This window comes from Rattus norvegicus, chromosome 1 (genome assembly GCF_036323735.1).
Source record: "Rattus norvegicus strain BN/NHsdMcwi chromosome 1, GRCr8, whole genome shotgun sequence".
NCBI lineage: Eukaryota > Metazoa > Chordata > Mammalia > Rodentia > Muridae > Rattus > Rattus norvegicus.
In genome coordinates this window covers 155,822,761-155,844,369 of record NC_086019.1, presented here as the reverse complement: position 1 = coordinate 155,844,369, position 21,609 = coordinate 155,822,761, and the positions used below count along the sequence as shown (strand labels likewise).

At 41.3% G+C, this 21,609-nt stretch overlaps 2 protein-coding genes across 38 annotated transcripts in view; one reads left to right on the top strand and one right to left on the bottom strand.

Annotated features, from left to right (window-relative positions):
* The window catches only part of Dlg2 (discs large MAGUK scaffold protein 2), a 2,051,694-nt gene that overhangs the window by 71,869 nt on the left and 1,958,216 nt on the right, over positions 1-21,609 (bottom strand). For all 36 annotated transcript variants that reach the window (XM_039089312.2, XM_039089327.2, XM_039089335.2 and 33 more), the window contains one exon: positions 6,654-6,830. In XM_039089312.2, coding sequence (XP_038945240.1) covers positions 6,654-6,830 — 177 coding nt within the window. The remainder of the gene's footprint in view (positions 1-6,653; positions 6,831-21,609) is intronic.
* Positions 13,885-21,607, top strand: LOC134483753 (histone H3.v1-like). 2 transcript variants are annotated; one of them, XR_010060652.1, is made up of 3 exons: positions 13,890-14,470; positions 15,061-15,297; positions 16,828-21,607. XR_010060652.1 is itself a non-coding variant. In XM_063279067.1 (2 exons), exons 1-2 carry the CDS (start codon positions 14,447-14,449, stop codon positions 15,289-15,291), a joined length of 255 nt encoding a protein of 84 aa, XP_063135137.1. In that variant the 5' UTR covers positions 13,885-14,446; the 3' UTR covers positions 15,292-15,504. The 2 variants fall into 2 exon arrangements, 1 of the variants encoding a protein (XP_063135137.1); XM_063279067.1 differs by lacking the exon at positions 16,828-21,607 and having other exon boundaries at positions 13,885-14,470; positions 15,061-15,504.

The following is a 21,609-nucleotide window of genomic DNA, read 5'->3' as shown; positions in this document are numbered from 1 at the left end:
TAATTCTGCTAATTATGGGGAGCATGTAGAGAATATATAGTTATTTGATTAGAGCACGTAAATAAATTCTGCAAAAGCTCACAGAACCCACAAGCACACATGACACAAGGCTCAGGACAGTGCTCTGTCCTGAGGATTATCTGGGAGAACAGTTCCATTTCCTCACAGACTTCTGAGGCTATCCTTTGGCTCTTCTGAGTGAATGACCTTACGTCTAGCTTTAATGGAGGTCATCATTGAACTCTTTAAAGGTGTACAAGCAATATAGTCAGACATGCACACACATGTGCATGCATTTATCTAACAATTACTATGCTTGGTTTACCTTTTGAATTGAAAATAAGATTTTTCATATAATGTATTATGATTATGGTTTCCCTTCTCCCAAGTACTCCCATTTCCCCACTCACCCCAAATCACACTTTTCTCTAATTAGAAGGTAAATAAAAAACAAACCAGAATGGGAACAAACAAACAAACAAACAAACAACAGAAACCCTTAGCACAGGTAAGAGAAAAAAAAGACAAGGCTAGCACATTAAGGAGACATGCTTGGGCTCTCTCATGAAGGAGATTAGAACATCTTCTTTCTTACTTTGGTAGGAAGTATTGTGCATTATGGGAATATAAACTATGGCTTTTAATATGCAGTTGCTAATGGTTTTCATTCTTATTTGAACCATCTTGCTTGGTCCTCTGTTAACTCAGCAACATAAGTCCTGTCAAACCCATTTTTGTGGCTTTCAAAGCTGAGGTTTGATGCATGGCAGACTAGATGGTGATGCAACCAGTTTGCTCTTGCTCCAACAGCTGATACTGCTGTCTGCCCATAACCATGCTTTTGGGGAAACAAAACTCAAAGACTTGTCCTGTCTACTTTACTTATTGGAAATTCTCAACAAATACGAGGGTTTGAATGAGTGATACAGAGTTGACAAGCTGATATATAGACCCTAGAGGCCTAGGCTGAATTTCCCCACAAATGCTATGTCCCACTCCCCCCCACCATATCCATTGTCAAAATATTTTGAATAATATGAATTATACACAACCAGACCTAATCATATAACCAGTAAGGAAGTACCATACCATGACAGGCTAGCCTCATATTCAGAATAAATTTGCTTTAGTCACAGAAAACAGTTTAACTAAATGCTCTTTTGCTAGCATAGCATAGCATAGCATAGCATAGCATAGCATAGCATAGCATAGCATAGCATAGCATAGCATAGCATAGCATAGCATAGCACAGCACAGCACAGCACGCCTGAAACAATTCTTTTTCAACACACCAGAAACCACAGTGGCTATCCATCACAAAAAATTGGCCCCATAAGTTCTCTGCAAATGTGGAAATGGCTGTAGGTTAATTTTTTCTTCCTTGCCTTAGCCTTTCTGTATTCTCCAAGTTCTTCCTGGGACATAGTGACTCACTTACTCCTCAAACAAGAGCTAAGGCTGCGAGATGGGCTTTAAACAGTACGGCATTCTTTTCTTTGGCACCAAATGCTCAAGATCTGGCAACTGGAAAGCAATCCTCATTTGAGTCTATACCAAATTTCGAAAGTTGTGCTTGGCAGTTTATCTATTTTATCTATAACTTAAACTTATGATACCTCATGACTTAACACAGAGTTGAGCACATAGTCCATGTAAATCAACAAGGATATGAATCTGTTGAATGACTGACTGACTGACTGGCTGAGTGAATGACTGACTGAATGAATGAATGAATGAAGTCTCCAGCAGGGTATTAGCTATGGGCATGAAGTGGTTTGCCAAGCAAGCTGTGCTTCCTAGTAAAAGCTCATCATTTCACCACCTTTTCTATCAACAAGTTAACGGCAGGAGAGATGGCTCAGTGGTCAAGAGCACTGACTGCTCTTCTACTGAACACCTAGGCATGTGGCAACTCACAAATGCCTGTAACTTCAGTCCCAGGGGCCTCCATGGGAAATAGGCACACACAGATATACAAAACATTATCCGCTCTAGTTATTTTATTCCTTTGGAAAGGAGAGTACATTAAGGCTTGAAGATCTTTGTTGAAGGAACTAACTGCTGGATCTGTCAGTATAGACCCAACAGTGGTGAAACCACTACTATATGTTCCCTCTCACACTTGGACTCGATCACTTAATTAGATTGTTTAAGCAGATATAATCCTCCCCACCTACTCTTGTTGCTGACCAAGCACTAGCAACATGAACTGGATGGCAAAACTTGAGCAAATCCATTCTGATATCTAGCATCTCTAGATAGCACCAAATGTCTATGCTATAACAAGCCTTTTGTCCAACAACTCTCTGGTATTTTCAGGTTCTGGCAAAACATAACTGGAGCACTGGACAGGAGGAACAAGATCTGTTCCTAGGGTTTCCTATGTCCCTGTTGCTTAGGCCTTATCCACTTGAGTGGGCCTGTGAGGTACAGGTGAGTAAAGTTTCTAATAAATGTTAGACATAGGTTGTAGTCAATAATTAATTAATGGCCTTTTAGATTCACAGAGTGTGAGCCAACTCCTGCCTTGGCTACTTATAACCATGTGATGTCAGCAACCAGAGACTCTATGCTAAAAGCCCAGACTGAAGTCACACACACACACACACACACACACACACACACACACACACACACACACACACACACACACCTTGGCTTTAGGTTTCCTATTGTTTCTACTTGCTGAATCTTGACTTAAAACAGACATTTTAGGGTGGCTTTTCATGTTGGCCAATTGAGAATAGTAAAGAAACTGCAAAGAGTTACAGCAGAGGCTAAATGAGATCATGTAAGGTGAGTGTTTAATCTGGGTGCAATTAGACTCATGATGTAAGGCTATTCAGAAGTGTCACTAAAGCCACTTGGACCACCATTCTCTGTTTCCTCCTCACCTTGTAAAAGGGAGGCAACACATGCTTTACATGTTTGCTACAACTGTGGACCCTGCCAGGTAAGCTGGAGGCATGAGTTTTTTTCTGAGGGCATTCCTAAATGTGGGCCTTTAATGGTTTGAGTGGAAACCTCCTCACATAGGCTAATGGGTTGGAGCACATGCTGCAAGGCTGTGGAATCTCTTAGAGATGGGGCCTTGCTCCAGGTGAAGGGCTGCATGGGCAGGGCTCAGGGCTTATAGTGTAGGTCTGGTTCTAACCAGAGTCCTGCCTCTGCTTTCTCATTTTACCCAGATGTGACAGGCAATTGCTTTATATTTCCATACCAGAGAAACCCCACTGTCATGTTATTACAGCTGTACTGAACTATACCTCCTTAAACTGTGAACCAGGCTGTAAGTTGTGTGTGTTGATTATTCTGCTACAGGGATGAGAAAAAAATTAAGTGGCCTAAGCCTGATGCCCTGTAGGAATAAGGAGAGCTGAAACTCTGACAGTTGCTCACAGAGGTATATGAAAGCTGTGTGTTCAAATCCTGGCTTAGCCCCTTGCTATCAATGTGATTCTGCCAGGGTGCTTGGGTTATCTGAATTTCCTTTCTATAACTTGAAAGTACCTTAGAACAGTGCTCTTAGTACAGTGGGAAGGCATTCAATCTTGCTACCAGAGAGACCTGGGCTCATTAGCTGGTAAATACATTTACTTCTTGGACCTCCAGTTTCACCACGAGGCTTCTAGCACTGTGAAGATTAAATTGAAGTCATATGTTTGAAAGTATCTGGTATGATAAAGAATGCTATTAATGTTTCCACCAAAGCTTTTATTGAAATTTAATCAACATTGCATTAATAAATAGAGCAGGTGGAACACTCAAGGGGTGACTGTGTTATGAGTATTCTGCTTTCACAAATGTATTAATCCACTTAAGAATGAAAACTAATAGACTAATAGGTTTCTGAGAGAATGGGCTTGTTGTAAGAGACAATGGGGGTGGAATTTATGTGCTTTCCTTATCATAAGACACCCTATATTATCTTAGGATTTTTAGAGGCATCATAAGTAAGACCTTCAACATATGTGGCCACTTGACCTGTGCTGTCAGACTTCCAGAAACATGAGCTAAATAAATAAGTCTATATAATTTATAACTAAGAAAATCAGCTGTACTGAATTATATAAACAACAAAGGTTACAACATATGGTCATAGCTATAATGAGAAAGAATCCATTCTCCAGTCTATTGCTTTTGTTCTTTGTTTGGTATCTATATAATGGAGGTCTTTTGAATGATGAGATCTTGGCAGTGTTTGTATAATACTCATAGTATGCCTGGCACATAGACATACTCTAAAGAATGCTAACTGAATTGAATTGTATCAACTCTTTATCACTGTACATTTCTTAGGCAAAGCCATAGGAGTCAAGATGCCATGGGCTGCCCTCAAATCTCAGCTCTGCCACTTACAAGACCAGCAATCTCAGGCAGGCCAATAGCTTCTTTGGGTTGTGGCTCTCACTAATATGAGGGGCATAAGAATGGTACCTTATCCACAGAGTTTAACGAGACTTGAACATATCAAAAACCACAAAGGGCTTCACACCAGGTCTGACATGCCATAAGAGTATTTTATACATGTATTTATTCCTTATCAAAAGGAAGACTGACAGCATTCATTTTATTTGCCTTATAGTTGCACTGAATGACTAAGCAGAGCCATCAAAAGAGACATCTTTGTAAAGGGTAAAGTCATGCACTGTTGCTATCCACACCAACTCTTTCTACACTCTACGTGAACTCTGCAGGCAGGTGAGAAAAGAGCTAATTATTTGAAACATCTGTCGGTTGAATATATTTATTTAGATTTTAGAAATTATTATATGCACATGAGTACAGGTTCTTGGGGAGAATAGAGACAGCAGATCCTACTGGAACTGGAGTAAATGGGGGATTGATCCCGGGCCACTGATTGTGGGTGCTGGGAACAGAAATATCAAACTTGGATCCTCTGCAAGAGCAGTGCATGTCCTCGACTGCTGAGTCATCTCATATTGATTTAAATGGCATGAGAATTAACATATGAGGGCTCTTTAAGAGGTAGAAGTATTTGTGATTTTGACTTTCCTTCTTATATTTTCTAAAGTTATTTTTATACAGTGAGAAAACACTAGTTAAATAGTACATAAAATAAAACATTTTGACAAAATTAAAATCCTACAAAAATACTCAAATTTTATAATAAAATAAATACAAATTTTTTACATTGTGCAACACATATCTTGAAGGTAGGAGATCTATATTTATTATGCAAAGGAATGCAAGTAATCATGAACCTAGGAGAACCTGAACAAACGTTTTCAGGCCAGCTCTTGTATGACTGTAAAGATGGCTTCTTTAAGAAAAAAGATGGCTTTTGTCGAAATGTGTAAAAGCTAATTCAAGGATGATCACAGTAAGCGGAAAATTGTTTCAGAGAGGGCTGTTCTTTGAGGTAAGTGATGAGCTCTTGAATGAACGAATCACTATTGACATGACGGCGAAAATTGCTGAAGCTGGGGTTGGAAAGCACTGGACTAGTACTTGCTTCAACCCTCCTGTCTAAAGCTTCAATCCCTTCTATGTCTTCCTGGGTAGATTGGAGCAATTTCCATGAGAAGAATCATTTCTTTAAAATAAGCTGAAATCTATTTCTGACACAGATTTCACTCCTCCACTCTGCTTCTGTCCTTGGGGCCAACTGAACATGATGGCTTTTCCCAAGGACAGCTTTGTCGAACTGCATCTGAGCAACCCTGGACACATGTTGCCTTGACATGAAAATGCACAAAGTAGTGTTCAGAATCGCTGTTTTAGTGCTACATGAACTCCTTGGATTAAAAGGATGATGTGTGATGTTGCCCTTGATGAAAGCTAACTCTCCCTTCCCTAGCAGCCACCGCCTGTCAATACCTCCTCAGGTAGGGGTAGGAACTCATGGGTCCCTTCCCCACCTATGCTGGGATGCTGACCAACCTTTGATGTGCTATAGTCAGTTTTGTTTCTTAGGCCATGTCTTGTGCCATAAGGACACACAGGAGAAGGGAAGTTCTTGGTAGTAGTGGTTAGAAGTTGCTAGGAGATATGGAGGAATTAGCTTTTCTGAGGAACATTTCTGCCCTTCAAAAACAGTTGAGGAAGCATTTCAAGGAGAAAGGCTTGATATGCTTAAGAAATACATAGATCTAAAATCTGAGCAACTAAAGGGAGTGCTGGTAGGGGGAACAGGATTAACAACAGTAAAAGATGTCTGTCCACAAGGCTATAGAACAGCTCAGATGCCAAGCATCTGGGTAGAAAGTTGCCTTCTACATTTGACCTTCTGTAAGTATTTGCATGAATGCTGACCCAAGGGCATCAGTGTATTCAGTACTGTGAATGGGCCTGCGGGCACATAAGCACAGCCTTTGCCTATAGCTGCCAGGAGCATCATCTAAGCAGTTCTTCCTTTCTCCTTCTATGCCTCATCATACTCACCAATTTTGGTAAAATCTTAAAACGTAGAGAATGACAATTTTTGTATTCTTGTCACCTGTCACCACTGACAATTTTCCTGTAGAATGCTTATTGCATTTAGACAGTTATTCTGTATGCATCTTGCCAGCCTCTCCTGCCTGCATTTCCACTCCCTAGACAGCTAACACACACACTCTTTCCCCAGCTCTCTTTTGCCCCCTTCCTCCCATGCACACATACTTGCTCTGATACACAGAAGGGATCCTTACCTCCGTTTGCTGGGAATGACTCCCATCTCCTCGCTGTCCCCATCTAGTATGACCCTTCTGGCTTGCCACCACTCATCATCAGAGGCATTGATGACATGAAGGATGTCTCCATATTTAAAACTAAGTCCTTGGCTAGGCAGTCCACTGTCCTTGCTCTTGTCATAGTCAAACATGGCTCTGAAAGAAAAGAAAAACGATAGTGTGGTTACAACACCGATGACACCGATTTAAAGTACACACTTTTGAATTCCAACTCTTACCCCAAGACTCCATCATCTCCTACATGGTTTCCTGGATTGTGCTACACAATTTTCATTTTCAATTTTATTTTGTGGGGGGCCAAATACCGAGGTTACTTCTTGCTTTTCCTTGCTAGTTGTAGGGACAGCCTATAGGTCCCTATTATTAGCATCAGCTTCCTTATTTTTTGGAGACCATCATGTATTACAAGGTGTTAATGAGAAATTAGACCTTCAATTTATTACTCAATTGAGATATTTTCCTTCCTACCAGAAGGAAATGGAAAATAAAGAAAATGAAGAAAAACATGGCTATCTTTAAGACCTTTGTTGTAATAAAATCTCTTCAATGTAATAGCTTATAGATTTCTTCCTTTATACTAGAGAAAAGTGATAAGAATGTAAAACATCTATCTGGAGTGACTGACTTTTCCCAACAAATGGAATATTGAGTTATCTACCACTGATCCTGGGTGCTTTGAAGGGGTCACTGTAATGACCTAAATACGTGTTTAAAATGTAAAAGCGAAAAATGTATATACAGAAGAAAATCCTTTGGACAACACAACAGCTCTTCTTACTTCCATAAACCCCAGGCCCGCCTCATCATCACACTTACTGCTCTGAGTTGTAATCCTTTGTTGTCATGGAAGAGGTTTGGTGGAACCGTTGCTAGGCCCAATGTACTGCGATTCCTAAGCCTGGTTCAGTATCAGAATGGGAAGCAGGATCAAACCCGTGAATGGAGTAGCTGAAGTCATGAGGATGTGACAGTTTATTTCAAGTATTATCCTGTAAAGTTGTTGATATATGCCCCCACATCTCAAAGCCATCACCACACACAGTAAGTTTGCCCAGAAGAAGCAGGTGCTTTCTACCACTCCCCTGTGAATTCCTTTCACTCTGCTCCGAGGCTCTTTATATCCTAACCACCGTGCATGTAAATCGGATTTGGGGAGTGGAATTTTCTAAAGTCATTAGGGCCAACCCTGGCTCTTTTCCTTTCTTCCCCTTCTTCTCTGTCAGAGAAATGTCACATCTGCTGCCATGGTAACCAAAAAGGGCTGAAGACAGCATTTAACTCTCAAATATCATAGAAGTCAAATTACTTACAATACAGCCATTTCCAGTATCCCTAAGTGATGTAATTTGGAGAGAGTTTTCTGGTCCGAGTACCCTGGCAAGGGTGTCCTTCAGCTGATATTTAGGAATTTGGATTTTGTAATGATTCCCACTAGTTTTGGCCTAGTATTTCATGTATGTACTCTGTACCAACATTATCACTTAGACGGAAAATCCCTGTGCTCTGCTCCAGGCAGCACAAATCATCCATTCTGGATCTCCAATCATCTACCCAGAAGACAACACCTAAGTCTCATTGTCACAAGTGGATACCAGATGAAATAGGCATGGCCATGTGCCTCTGAAGAGAAAGGCTCTTGTACTTCATTTGCTGCAGAACTGCTCTTACTGATTTTATTTTGTAATTTTTTTCTATTAAAAAAATGAATCAAACTTACAAGTGTCTTGGGAAATTCCAACATACATGTTATAGATAACACACATTTTCACACAGACTATCATATCCATGACTCCATTCATCCTTGTAAAGTTTCTACAAATAGTAGAAACTTTTTTTTCAGAGGAGGGAAGCCTAAGGACTGGCCTCAGCATAAATAGCTCAGCGGCAGCAATGCAGGGCAGTTTGGGATCCAGACCCAGTGTCTAGCTTGGTACCTCTATCCCGTCACTTACTCAGCCGAGGAAGAGGTTGAGGTGGTGGTGGTGACTATGTAAGGACAACAATAGAAGCAACAACAACCACCCCAACTTAGCCTGGAGGTTTGTAATAAACATAAAAGTAAAAATTAGTGATCTCACCTTATATATAGAAAGGAAAGGACAAGTGAACTTGTCCCAGATCACTTATGTACCCATGTTGGTTAGTACCACCTGACTGACTCCAAACCCGACTTTTGTGTCCCTTTCATTTTAAAGCTCACTTTCTCAGCCTGCTGCCTGTGACCATGACCTAACAGGGCCAATGACTTCAGATTTCTCCTTCAAGTCGGACTTCCTCATTATCTATAGATTTCTGAAGCTCCCCCATTTGTTAATGCTTATCACAGAATTCCTCTTTCTGAAAGTACTGCTTGCTGGCTTAGCAACAGGTCTCAAGCTTGGGGGACAGAGATAAGAAAGGGAAGCCCTCATTGGGCAGTCAAGAAGACAGGGTTAGACTGTCTGAACTTGGTGGTCCTCAAGCTTATTGAAACCGTAAAGTAACATCAACTACCTGTAAGAAGTGGGGTGAGGATTAACAAACACACAAAGTGGCACAGTATCTTGATACCAGAGAGTGCCCAACAATGTAATTCAGAGCCCTATGGCTTCTAGAATATGCTTGGGTCACACCCATGGCAGCATCTATCTTCTTTACTGTGTGCAAAGACATCTTTTTTTTTTAACTTGAGTATTTCTTATTTACATTTCGAATGTTATTCCCTTTCCCGGTTTCCGGGCAAACGACCCCTTAATCCCTCCCCCTCCCCCTCTATATGGGTGTTCCCCTCCCCACCCTCCCCCCATTGCCACCCTCCCCCCAACAGTTCACTGGGGGTTCAGTCTTAGCAGGACCCAGGGCTTCCCCTTCCACTGGTGCTCTTACTAGGATATTCATTGCTACCTATGAGGTCAGAGTCCAGGGTCAGTCCATGTATAGTCTTTAGGTAGTGGCTTAGTCCCTGGAAGCTCTGGTTGCTTGGCATTGTTGTACATATGGGGTCTCGAGCCCCTTCAAGCTCTTCCAGTTCTTTCTCTGATTCCTTCAATGGGGGTCCTATTCTCAGTTCAGTGGTTTGCTGCTGGCATTCGCCTCTGTATTTGCTGTATTCTGGCTGTGTCTCTCAGGAGCGATCTACATCTGTCTCCTGTCGGCCTGCACTTCTTTGCTTCATCCGTCTTGTCTAATTGGATGGCTGTATATGTATGGGCCACATGTGGGACAGGTCCTGAATGGGTGTTCCTTCTGCCTCTGTTTTAATCTGTGCAAAGACATCTTAAGTGCCCCTCTCTGGCCTCTGGACCCAACTTAACATAAGGGCAAAGCAGAGCCTCAACACATATCTCTGGAAGTGCTCTAGGCCACCACAGAAAGCCCCCTTCCTCACACATCGGTATCGCCGTATGTGATGAGTAAGGATGTGGAGATTATTCCCAGCAGTCCTCACCGGGTGAAATACTGGCTCTACAGTGTGCCATCCATTCCTGAGAGTATCCAAGAGGGAGTGTCCTGCCTCTGCCTGAGGCAGTAGCTGCCCTGGCTGAGGAACCCAGCTTGGTGCTATTTCCATGTGCTCTGTTTATCTTGGCCAATCTGCCCCGCTAGGATTATAATGAATCTGGCTTTTCTGGTTCCTAAAACCCAGCAGCTGACACATTTCAGCTTATGTCTCCTTGGATATTATGGATCCCCACTTCTGGGAAAAATGCTACAACGCCCTGTCACCTAATTTAAGAAGCGATAAGCTGTTTTTAATTTGCTTTATGTGCTAATTCATCACAACAGCCTTTATAAAATACCATTAAGACTCACACTTGCACCCAGGGAGCTTTTTAACAAGTCCATTAAGTCGAGTGGAATTTTACACAAATAACGCAATGGCTTTCTCATCCCCCCTGCCTTTCCTGAACTGCAATGTGTGGTGCCTCTTTGCCAACTGGGAAAGCCTAGTAAAGAAAGAGGGAAGCTGCTGCTTGCTCATGCCTGTGGCTGCATATGGTAGCTGCAAAATATAAGGCCACCCAATTGCACAGGGCGTATGAAGTGTCCAACTGAATTCTAGGGCATTTTCTCTTCCGTGACCTGCTTAAGTTACTAGGTAGACAAGACTGCACATGTGCAGCCTTAGAGTTTTAGGAATACATGATAAGATTGGTGTTTAGAGCTCGTTATCCCTAAGGAACCTGTGATTTGGTGACAATGTTTATATTGGCACCATGGATTAGGTTTGAGAGTTATCAGCAGTCCAATGGGTGCACATTCAGTTCTTACCGCTACTTAAGCGCATACATGTTAGCCTCTGATTATTGATGAGGATACAAAGTCATAAAATATAAGTAAAATATCCAGTGTCAGAAGATATACCAGGGATGTGTAGAGGGAAGATGAGGACTTTAAATCTAAGACACAATGTGAATGTCCCACTGTACCAACCCATGAGCTCTTTCTTCTACAACCAACCCCCATCCAAGCACTTACTCTTTCTCATAGAGCTTATATCTTGATAATATTTAACAATCATGGGCCTTGTCAGCACTGATGTGTTCTATGCTGGTGAGAATTCTGAGCCGTCTCTTTCGAGGGAGGATAGCAGAGAATGGTGAAGACCGTTAGAAGCAGTGCCCGAAATGTGAAGAAAAAAATTATTTGCTGTGACTTTTGATTGTAAAGGATGTGGCAGAAAGAATAATGTCCCTAACCTAATGTACAAAATGACTATAACTTGATCTCCCCATCTCTGTGAATATGATACACTAAATGGCAAAGATACTTGTAGATATGGTTAAGTTGAAGGTCTTAACTTGGGGAGATCTCCCTAGATTACCTGAGCATTCGCAATTTAACTGCATGAGCCTTTACTGGTGGGAGAGCAAAGTATAGGAGCAGACCATAAAGATATAATGTAAATAGGTGACTCTGTTAAGGAATTGGATTCTGTCAACAAACAAGACAAATGGAAAGCAGATACTCTCCAACAACCTCCATAGTGGGTACAATCTACTGACAGCTTTCTTTGATTCTCTGTGACCTATGGAACTATAAGACATTTCTGTTGTTTAAAATTATTAGATGTAGAATAAATTGTTGTGGTGGTAACACAAAACTAGTATCTATTTTGGTGCCAGACACAGTGTATTCTATAACAAATACCAAGGAACAGCTTTGAAATTGGACCCTGGGAAGAGGCTCTAAGAATGCTGTGATACACCAGTGAGAATGGCTAAGATCAAAAACTCAGATGACAGCAGATGCTGGCGAGGATGCGGAAAAAGAGGAACACTCCTCCATTGTTGGTGGGATTGCAGACTGGTACCACCATTCAGAAATCAGTCTGGAGGTTCCTCAGGAAATTGGACATTGAACTGCCTGAGGATCCAGCTATACCTCTCTTGGGCATATACCCAAAAGATGCCCCAACATATAAAAAAGACACGTGCTCCACTATGTTCATCGCAGCCTTATTTATAATAGCCAGAAGCTGGAAAGAACCCAGATGCCCTTCAACAGAGGAATGGATACAGAAAATGTGGTACATCTACACAATGGAATATTACTCAGCTATCAAAAACAATGACTTTATGAAATTCATAGGCAAATGGTTGGAACTGGAAAATATCATCCTGAATGAGCTAACCCATCACAGAAAGACATACATGGTATGCACTCATTGATAAGTGGCTATTAGCCCAAATGCTTGAATTACCCTAGATGCCTAGAACAAATGAAACTCAAGATGGATGATCAAAATGTGAATGCTTCACTCCTTCTTTAAAAGGGGAATAAGAATACCCGTGGCAGGGAATAGAGAGGCAAAGATTAAAACAGAAACAGAAGGAACACCCATTCAGAGCCTGCCCCACATGTGGCCCATACATATACAGCCATCCAATTAGATAAGATGGATGAAGCAAAGAAGTGCAGGCCGACAGGAGACAGATGTAGATCGCTCCTGAGAGACACAGCCAGAGTACAGCAAATACAGAGGCGAATGCCAGCAGCAAACCACTGAACTGAGAACGGGACCCCCGTTGAAGGAATCAGAGAAAGAACTGGAAGAGCTTGAAGGGGCTCGAGACCCCTTATGAACAACAATGCCAAGCAACCAGAGCTTCCAGGGACTAAGCCACTACCTAAAGACTATACATGGACTGACCCTGGACTCTGACCTCATAGGTAGCAATGAATATCCTAGTAAGAGCACCAGTGGAAGGGGAAGCCCTGGGTCCTGCTAAGACTGAACCCCCAGTGAACTAGATTATTGGGGGGAGGGTGGCAATGGGGGGAGGATGGGGAGGGGGACACCCATAAAGAAGGGGAGGGGGAGGGATTAGGGGGATGTTTGCCCGGAGACCGGGAAAGGGAATGTATATGAGAAATACTCAAGTTAATAAAAAAAAAAAAAAGAATGCTGTATGCTGTGATACGTGGTTAAAAAAAAAGCCTACATTACCTTAGCAAATACCAGAAAAAATGAAGATAGTAAGATGAGCCGTGAAACTTCACAGACTTCCCTGTCTATAGGTTTAGAGCATGTGGGGTATGAGCCCATGTTACTGCCAACTAGGAAATGGAAAAATGTATTAGTGGGATAGGGTCATACAATTATGGAAAGTGAATCAATAGAAAGCAGAAGGTAGATTATGGGAGGGAGAAAAATGGTTCCCTCTCCTCAAAATGTCCATGTATTCGTCTCTAGAACAGTGGTTCTCAACCTGTGGATCATGACCCCTTCACAGGGATCATATATCAGACACCATGCATGTCAGATATTTTCAATCTACAACAAAATTTCAGTTATGAAGCAGCAGCAAAAATAATTTTATGGTAAAAATAATTTTATAACATGAGGAACTGTATTTAAGGGTAGCAGCGTTAAGAAGGTTGAGAACTACCGCTCTGGAGACTTCTGTGACATAAAGGACATACAGATGTGCCTACAATCCAGAAAGGTACACACTTGAGCTACCTGGGTGCTATCAGCCTGAACACCTGAGTCTTTAAAAGTGAAAGAGGCAGCAACTTGGCGCTGATAGAGATTGATATGAGGACCGAAGTAAGGGCAAGGACTTGGAAGAAGAGAATTTGTTACAGTAGGAATGTAGGAGATTAAAAGCAGCATCATTTGATTGTAGGCCAGGGAGTCAGGACAGTTTACCTGTCTGAGGGTCCTATCACCCATTACTGATTACTTGGAAATAAAAACAATTATTAAGGAATGCCAATAACCTTCTGAATACCTAGTATGGCTTCGTTATAGGCAGAGTAGTTTTGCTTTATGTAATTTCATTAACACAAACTTACAGATGATTATTTTTATAGTTTAATTCTTAGGAAACCTTATGAAACCAACATCTGTTTTGCTTAATTAGGAAGCCAAAGCATAGAGGCAGCAGACCTTTTTGTCCTCTAAAGCTGCAAAGCATTCTGCCCTTGACTGCTTTGGGGCAGCTTACATTAAAAGCCTACACTGGGAGTGACTTCAAGTCAGTCGCTCCAGCCTGAGCAGAGACCCAGGGAAAGCATTTATAAATGAAGGAGTGAGTCAGTACTGCCTTCTGTGCTGTGAACTTGTTTAGGCTGGAGAAGCATTTGTTTCCATGACAACTTTAAGGCTCAAAAAAACAGGGTGCTGCAACTTGATTTCCTCAGTCCTGTGAAATTCAGGCCTCTGCTTGATTAGGGGTCTGTCTCTCTCTCACCTTTCTGTGCAACAAGAGAAAGAACTAAACCAACGATTATATAAAGTCTGCCTACTCTGCTCATCTCCATGGATGTGCTCCATTTTAAACATTAAGGTAAGTCGCTGTGGAGAGTGCCAACACCTTATAAATAAAGAGACACATTCAGGTCAGTCCACTTTTTTTTCCAAAGGCTGACATGAGGAAATTATTGGGGGTAATTTGAGTTTCAAATTATTTACAAAATGGAGTCAATCACATCTGCATATCATGTATTTGCAGGAATTCAGTGAGAATCTTTAGGAATACCTTAGGACAACAGTTCCTTTACTTCACCTCTACCCTGTTAAGGGGAGTGAATGGCTATTTCTTAATTACATAAAGGGTGATTTGAGATGGCATCTTTTTAATGTGATATAAAAAAAAACATACATAGTAAATTTTCTCAAAATGCGTTCCCTCGGGTGTGTGGGGAAGAAAGCTAGACTGAAGCAGAAAGACATGACCTTTAGTTGCTCTCATTTTAAAAATCAGAAACTGCCATCTGTTTTGTTTCCATCTTAAACACTCATTTTCTTACTCATGCACATAACGAAGAGTGTTTAAAACATATAGGGCATCCTGGAAGTGGAATTGAGGGCAGGGGGACAGGATTTAAACACAGTCCCACTTTAAAACCTTTCTAACTTAACTACTTCGTGTTATAGCTTACATATCATCAAGAAGATGGGGAAGAAGAAGATGAAGAAAAGGAAGAAGAAGATGAGGATGAGGAGAAAGAGAAGGAAGAGATAGAAAAGGAAGAAGAGGAGAGGGAGAAAGAAGAAGAGGATGAGGAGGAGGAGAAAGAGAAGGAAGAGATAGAAAAGGAAGAAGAGGAGAGGGAGAAAGAAGAAGAGGAGGAGGAGGAAGAGGAGGAGGAGGAAACGACTCAATAACTCAAGGTATTTGTCCTGTTTTAATCTTTTGTCCCACAAGACAATTTGAAGAAACAAGGTAGTTTTCCATGCAATTAATGTTAATGCTCAACTCATAGGGCTGTGCTTGTGTTGCAGGGATCAATTAGCCTCATGCCACTTCCTCTTTTGAGTTAGCCGGCTTTCCATCACCAAAAAACATACTCAAGAAAAACAACTTAAAGGGGAAGGTTAGTGTTCACTAAGAGTTTCTAAGATTTTAGTCTATAGTAATCTGGTTCCATCACTGTGGGATTGTATTAAGACAGAACATCAACACTAAGATCACATAGTGGAGAAAAGTTGCCATTTCACGGTATCCAGGAACACCACAGAGACCATCTAAAGAAATGCTCTGAGACAATTTTTGGGCATAACTCTAGTGACTTCCAGCCCCTGAAATGCCCAGCTTTTACTAGAAATGCATTTCCATTATTATTCCATTGATGAATTTATCCATCTCATGATCCAAAAGTCATACCTCCAAGCACTCCTATGTAGAGGACCAGACCCTTTTTGAAAGATTCCTTTGGATCAAAATGATAAAATTCTTAAGCCTCAGATTTTTTCTTCTGCCCTCTCATTGCAATTTTTAGCCTTTGCATATTCTTGATTATATAAACTCAGGGTCAGGAGGTTTCACATTCATCCAGTTTCAAAGCAGTTGATCAGTAGAAGCAGTTTGCTTTAAACATCAATTTTCACAGGGAAATTCCAAGAATTCCTTAGCTTTCTCTAAAACAACATTGTCCTCTAAGCAGCTAGAAACAACAGGCAAGGGGGATCAGAATGGTAACCAGCATGGACTGGCCTGTCTTTCTATAGAAGTCATGAGGAATTATGCACCATTACTGCCTTTCAAGTAGAAACACATTGTCTCATGGTAAAGGGAGATATATGGTCCTTATATTACTTCAAATATGTTGAGGTTCATGATGTATAGTCTTGTGGGTAAGTTTTCCTGTCCAGGAGATTTATCCTAGGTAGCCATTTATTTCCTCATCTACTTTAATATACACATGCATTTAATGAAGAGGAGGTGGTACCTACAAGCAAACCAGTCTTCATGCTTGGAAACAAATTCATCCCTGTCAATCCTTACAAAGAGTTGGTTACCTAAGATGACAGTGCTTATTAAGTTATGACCAAGTACTGTACTGTAGTAAGCTTTACACATGACAGGCCTAGGTGTTTAATTGTCTGTGACACAAAAATGAAGGCATTATTCCATTGTTATAGAAGGGAAATTTTATGACGAGTCAGCCTAGGCCATTAAATCATTCGAACCTCACAAGGCATGTACGAGCTCATATACAAGGTTCTGAGAAGATTGGGAAAACACCAATTTCTGCTGTAGCCAGAAATCAGGCAGCTATTGTCAGGACTGAAGATAGAACTAATTGGGCCCTGAAGTCCTTACAGGCTAAGCCTCCCTGTAGTTGTCACATTTTGATTATAATTTAGACACCATCATTGTTTTCAGGAGTGACAACCATCTATTTTTCTCTCCCCTCTTAGGGTCTCCAGTGCTACTGATTTCCTCAGGGATACAGAGTGAACATATTTCTCATGCATGGGGTCCTGCTCGTTGATCATTTCAGACACCTTATTATCAACATCTTCAGGAATTGGGCCCTCTCCCGCCTGCCTTCTCTCTCAAGGTGTCCTGGAACCTGTCAGATTAATTTTCACTACAGGCCTGAATGACAAGTCTCCCAACTCCATCACAGGGAGGTATAAACAGACTTGAACCTACCCAAGGGTAGAGTTCATTGGACCACGGTGGATGGTATTTCAGTTTTCAGGGTTGGGAGCGGCTATAGAGCACAGTCATCCTAAAATCTCTATTGTTTAACTCTCAAATACCATCAGCTGGAGCTTCATAAACTAAAGTGTGGGGAAGGGGAACGTGGATAGTGTGAAGTGTTCTTATATTCTGGTCTCATGTATTAGACCGAGGTTCTTTCACTCATGGAGAGACTTCAAGGGGCTGACATAGCCCCAGATGTAGCCCTTTCTTTCTGGCCTGTGCTAAAAAGGGAGGCCAAGTTTTCACATTCCCTGTCAGAGTACCACTCTCACCAATTTAAAAGTTTGGAATGGAGAAATAGAAGAAGTATTTCTGTAACATGCATCACCAGAACTGACTGAGCAATTAACATTTAAGCATTTAAGTCAATATCTGGGCAATTTATAAGGAAACAGAGACATCAGAGCCTTGAATTCAAATATTACCTTTCTTATTTTAAGCAGTAGTGTAATGTTAAGCAAATCACTGAACCTTATATACTCAAGCTTATGGAAATACACAGCAAAGGACAAACACCTATGCTCAAAGGGCCCTATAAAATGACGTGAAAGCTTCCAGTTGTGAGTCTGTGCTCAATATTTAATAATCGATTTAGACTATTACTTGCTAACTGGAGCATCAACAAGGCATTTGATTATGTTATTGATGACTGTTTACTGACTAGTAAGATGATGTGGTGTATAAAGTTCATTTTCCCCAAGAATTCATGAAATATGGAAGAAAGAATCCAAGAACATTTGATATGAATGTTCTGAATCCTTAGTTCCAAATTGTAGTGGATTTTGGAATAAGTAACAGAATGTTCATACTTCACAGTGTTAGGTTGCTGGCCAACCTTTCAACGTTTCCTGGTATTGGGCTTGTTATTCTGTTTGTCATTTTTTTTCCCCTCCAGAAAACCAGATGGGAGACACAGGCTTCATTTTGACAGAAGAAACCCTCGAGTTAGGCAACCTTTCCCCTCACACCTCCCATGTGATTTTCAGGCTTCCTTTGTCACCTATGAACAGGGCAGACCGAGAGGACACACTGCTCCCATCCTCACCCAGGCGAGCACCCTGAGTTCAGAACATAAGCAAGGTTCCATGTATGAAAACAAGATGAAGTTGAATATTAAGTGTAACATTATTTGGGATTTATCTCCCAAGTACCTCAGGCATGGCTGCCTTTTCTGAGAATTCAGAAATGAAGAATCAGCTTGATTCCAGCCCTTGGAAACTTATGTAAGGCAGAGAGGGTAGGTAATGAGGTGCATTCATTTGGCTACTTGGTCATTCAGCAAATGTTGGGCACTTATGAAACAATGACGGTCTGGGTGCCTGAGATACATAAGGAAAGAAAACCATTAAAAATCGTGGCCTAACAGAATTTACATTTTAATGAGAGGAGATAGGCAAAACAGTACACACACACACACACACACACACACACACACACACACACACCACACACACACACACACACCACACACACACACACCACAAAAGTAGGCAAAAGGTGAGAAAATTATAAGTTTGTAATTGCTGTGAAAAGGATGAAGATAGAAGAGGAAGCTTGGGTCAGCACTAGGGGGGTGACGGCATGGTGGCAGTGACACTTCCATTTTAGATTAAGGTCAAGCTGTGACTTCCTTGATGTCATAGTCAAGGCTTGAAAGAGGCACAGGAATGGGTCATGTGGGCATCTGAGGAGACAGTGTCCTGATGAAGCAGAGCAGTCAGGACCTGGATACAGTTCCAACTGAACCCAGCAGACTATGTCAGAAGAGCATAAGTGAAAAGCAGGAACTCCTCTTGGATGCTCACTAAGAACCTTTGAGGGAAGGGACCGCTATCCTTTCTCGGCAGAAAAGTGATCGCAGGTCTTCTAGCCCTACTCTACAAGGTGGTCAGCCTCAGGCATGGAACTCCATGGGGAGAGTCTGCAGTGAGAGTGACCTTACATTCCTGAGGACTTGGCCCTTTTCTCTTGGACACTTGCAGTCTTCCCCACTCATATGGGCTTGGCCATCAAACACCCCCTTTCGTTTACTCAGATACCTTGCCACAACTTGAACAGCTATTGTAGACTTCTTTTATTCTATTAGTCAATATTTTTTAACATTGTGAAGAAGTAGAAGCACTGATGCTTTATAAATAGGGTTTATATATACATCTATCTATTATATGTGTGTTTAAATCATTCAGCAATTTTCAGTCAATTCAGACACTCATAACTTTCTGTAGAAACCTTCCTGCATCTGGCTGTCCAGGGAACACAGTTTCTTCCCCACTCTTGGTGAAAGTGCCATTCTGCACGTTAATTTACTATTGCTGTTCTGGCCTCCACTTCAGTTCCCCTGCCTGCCGATGTTTTTTCCTTTTAGAATCTTCTCTTAGGGGTTTGAGGAGCAGTTCCACTCATCCTGTAGTCTTCCGCAAAAGGAAGGGGTGAATTTAATTTAAGTCAGAGCCCAACCAGTATGACCTTGGGAAAATTACTTCATTTCCTTGGGTCTCCTGTGGGTCCCTTCTCTTTAAGTGGGAGTAAAAGATGCCAGTATTTTTACATTCATTTTCCTACTCTTGTTTGCTTTAACACCTGAAGTGAGGTCGTTTAACCATCAATATCATCTTATGATTTAACTGAGAGAATTTTGCTGTTTTTGGTAACACATAAGATGAATACAACTATCGGGGACAACCTCCATTCAGTGATCATGGGAGAGATCCTCTCTTAGGTTATAATGCTTAATGCGTGCTTGTGCGCACACACACACACACACACACACACACACACACACACATGCATGCTGCTCTTGTGCTTATAAGATAAGGTGGCTTATCACTTAGTCACTTCATTATATCTTCTTCATGTACTTATATTTCTTATACTTAATTTTTGGAAGCCGCTAGACTCTAGACTCTTTTCCCAGTGACTTCAAAAGTGCTGAAGAGTTGAGAGGCCCAAACAGGTGGTCTGAGTTTTGCTCAGTAAGAGCTTTATGTATCTACTCTAGTCAACTGGATGCAATTTTTATAGGAAATGTCTCCAGCTTTCCAAATAACTCAGAAATTTAAAGAGAAACAAAGACTAATAAAATTCAGAAAATTAGTGTCTATACATTTATAATTTATGTAAACATCATTAGTATGTTCCCAGTAGCAGACTATTTTAACTTTAGTACTGATAGGGTGAAATCATGTCCCCAGAGTCAGTCATCCACCCATTCTTTTAGTAATACATTGACCACTATGCATTCTGGAACAGAGTAATGGAAAATGGCAGTAGAGACTGGAAGTTCTTCCCAGTTCTGCTGCTCACCTGCTCTGGAGCTGTGGCAAAGGCCTTTAAAATTCTGTTTCCTGTTCTCTCAATTACAAGTTAATTCTTTATACTAGACAATGCTGGTGCTGAGGAACTCGGGTAGTATTCACACCAGGAACTTGGTGTACAGACACATGGTACAGCTGCAAGAATAGTATGGACAGGTCCAGGCAACTGTGCTAAAACTCAGCTGTTGGAGAACAGAACAATGATTCATTCCTAGTTTTTATTGTTTAAATATTGATTCATGTAACAGCTCTCTGGTTCCTATGAAATGCCAGATCTGGGGCTCATGATTCTAGTAGCAGTAAAAGCCAGGGGAACTCAGGGCAGAACAAAGGATGATGTTTTCTTTCCATGGGAGAAAGGAATCAGACCACCCAGTGTTGTGGCTGTGAAGGCAGCTAATGTAATTTTTAGATGCTGGAAGCCACATGATCATGCTTTCAAAGTTATCCAGCTAACACCCACGAAGTGTCGAGTATAATGCCAGGTGTTGGGGGGCAATATGGAGGTGAATAAAAAAACCACAAAAACCAATGCCATTATGAATTTTACGGGGTTGGCAGTTGCAGAAAAATAATTATCAGTATGATGCTTCATAAAAAACAAATGGATAAAGATTGTATGAATATATGTGTGTGTGTGTGTGTGTGTGTGTGTGTGTGTGTGCCAGAGAGAAATGAACCCCACTCTAGGTGAGGCAATGTGGGTTGGTGTGACTCAAGTTCACATGGCCAGGACTAGTGGAGGTTCAGATACTTGCTTTGGCACTCTCTACATAATTTATGTGCAAGTCTCAAAGTTTTAGTGCCAGAATAAACCACTGCCTTTTCTTCAAAAAAACATTTCTAGAAACAACATCTGAAATGCTGACTGAACAGAGGGAAAGATAACTTCTGGCCTGTTTTCACTTCTAGTGCTCAGAAACCGTAAGGCCCCCTACAATTAATTCTGGCTGTTATTAAATCAAAGCTAAAAACTTTCATGCCAGAGACTCCGCTTCCAGATACTTGAAGTGATGAACCTTTCTTTTATTGATGCCATCCCATCTCCAAGCCCATTTGGAATCCCAAAGATGTCTATTGGTTTTTAAAATAAAAACCCAAGAGAAAGTCTACTTGAAATGGTTTTTGAAGAATTCGACAAGGGCTTCATGAGGCCGCTGGAGAAATGCTGGGTGT

Coding starts and splice junctions, on each gene's coding strand:
- LOC134483753 (XM_063279067.1), top strand. CDS start 14,447: ATGTGCTCCATTTTAAACATTAAG. Junction 14,471..15,060: donor GCTCCATTTTAAACATTAAG/GTAAGTCGCTGT, acceptor TTCGTGTTATAG/CTTACATATCATCAAGAAGA.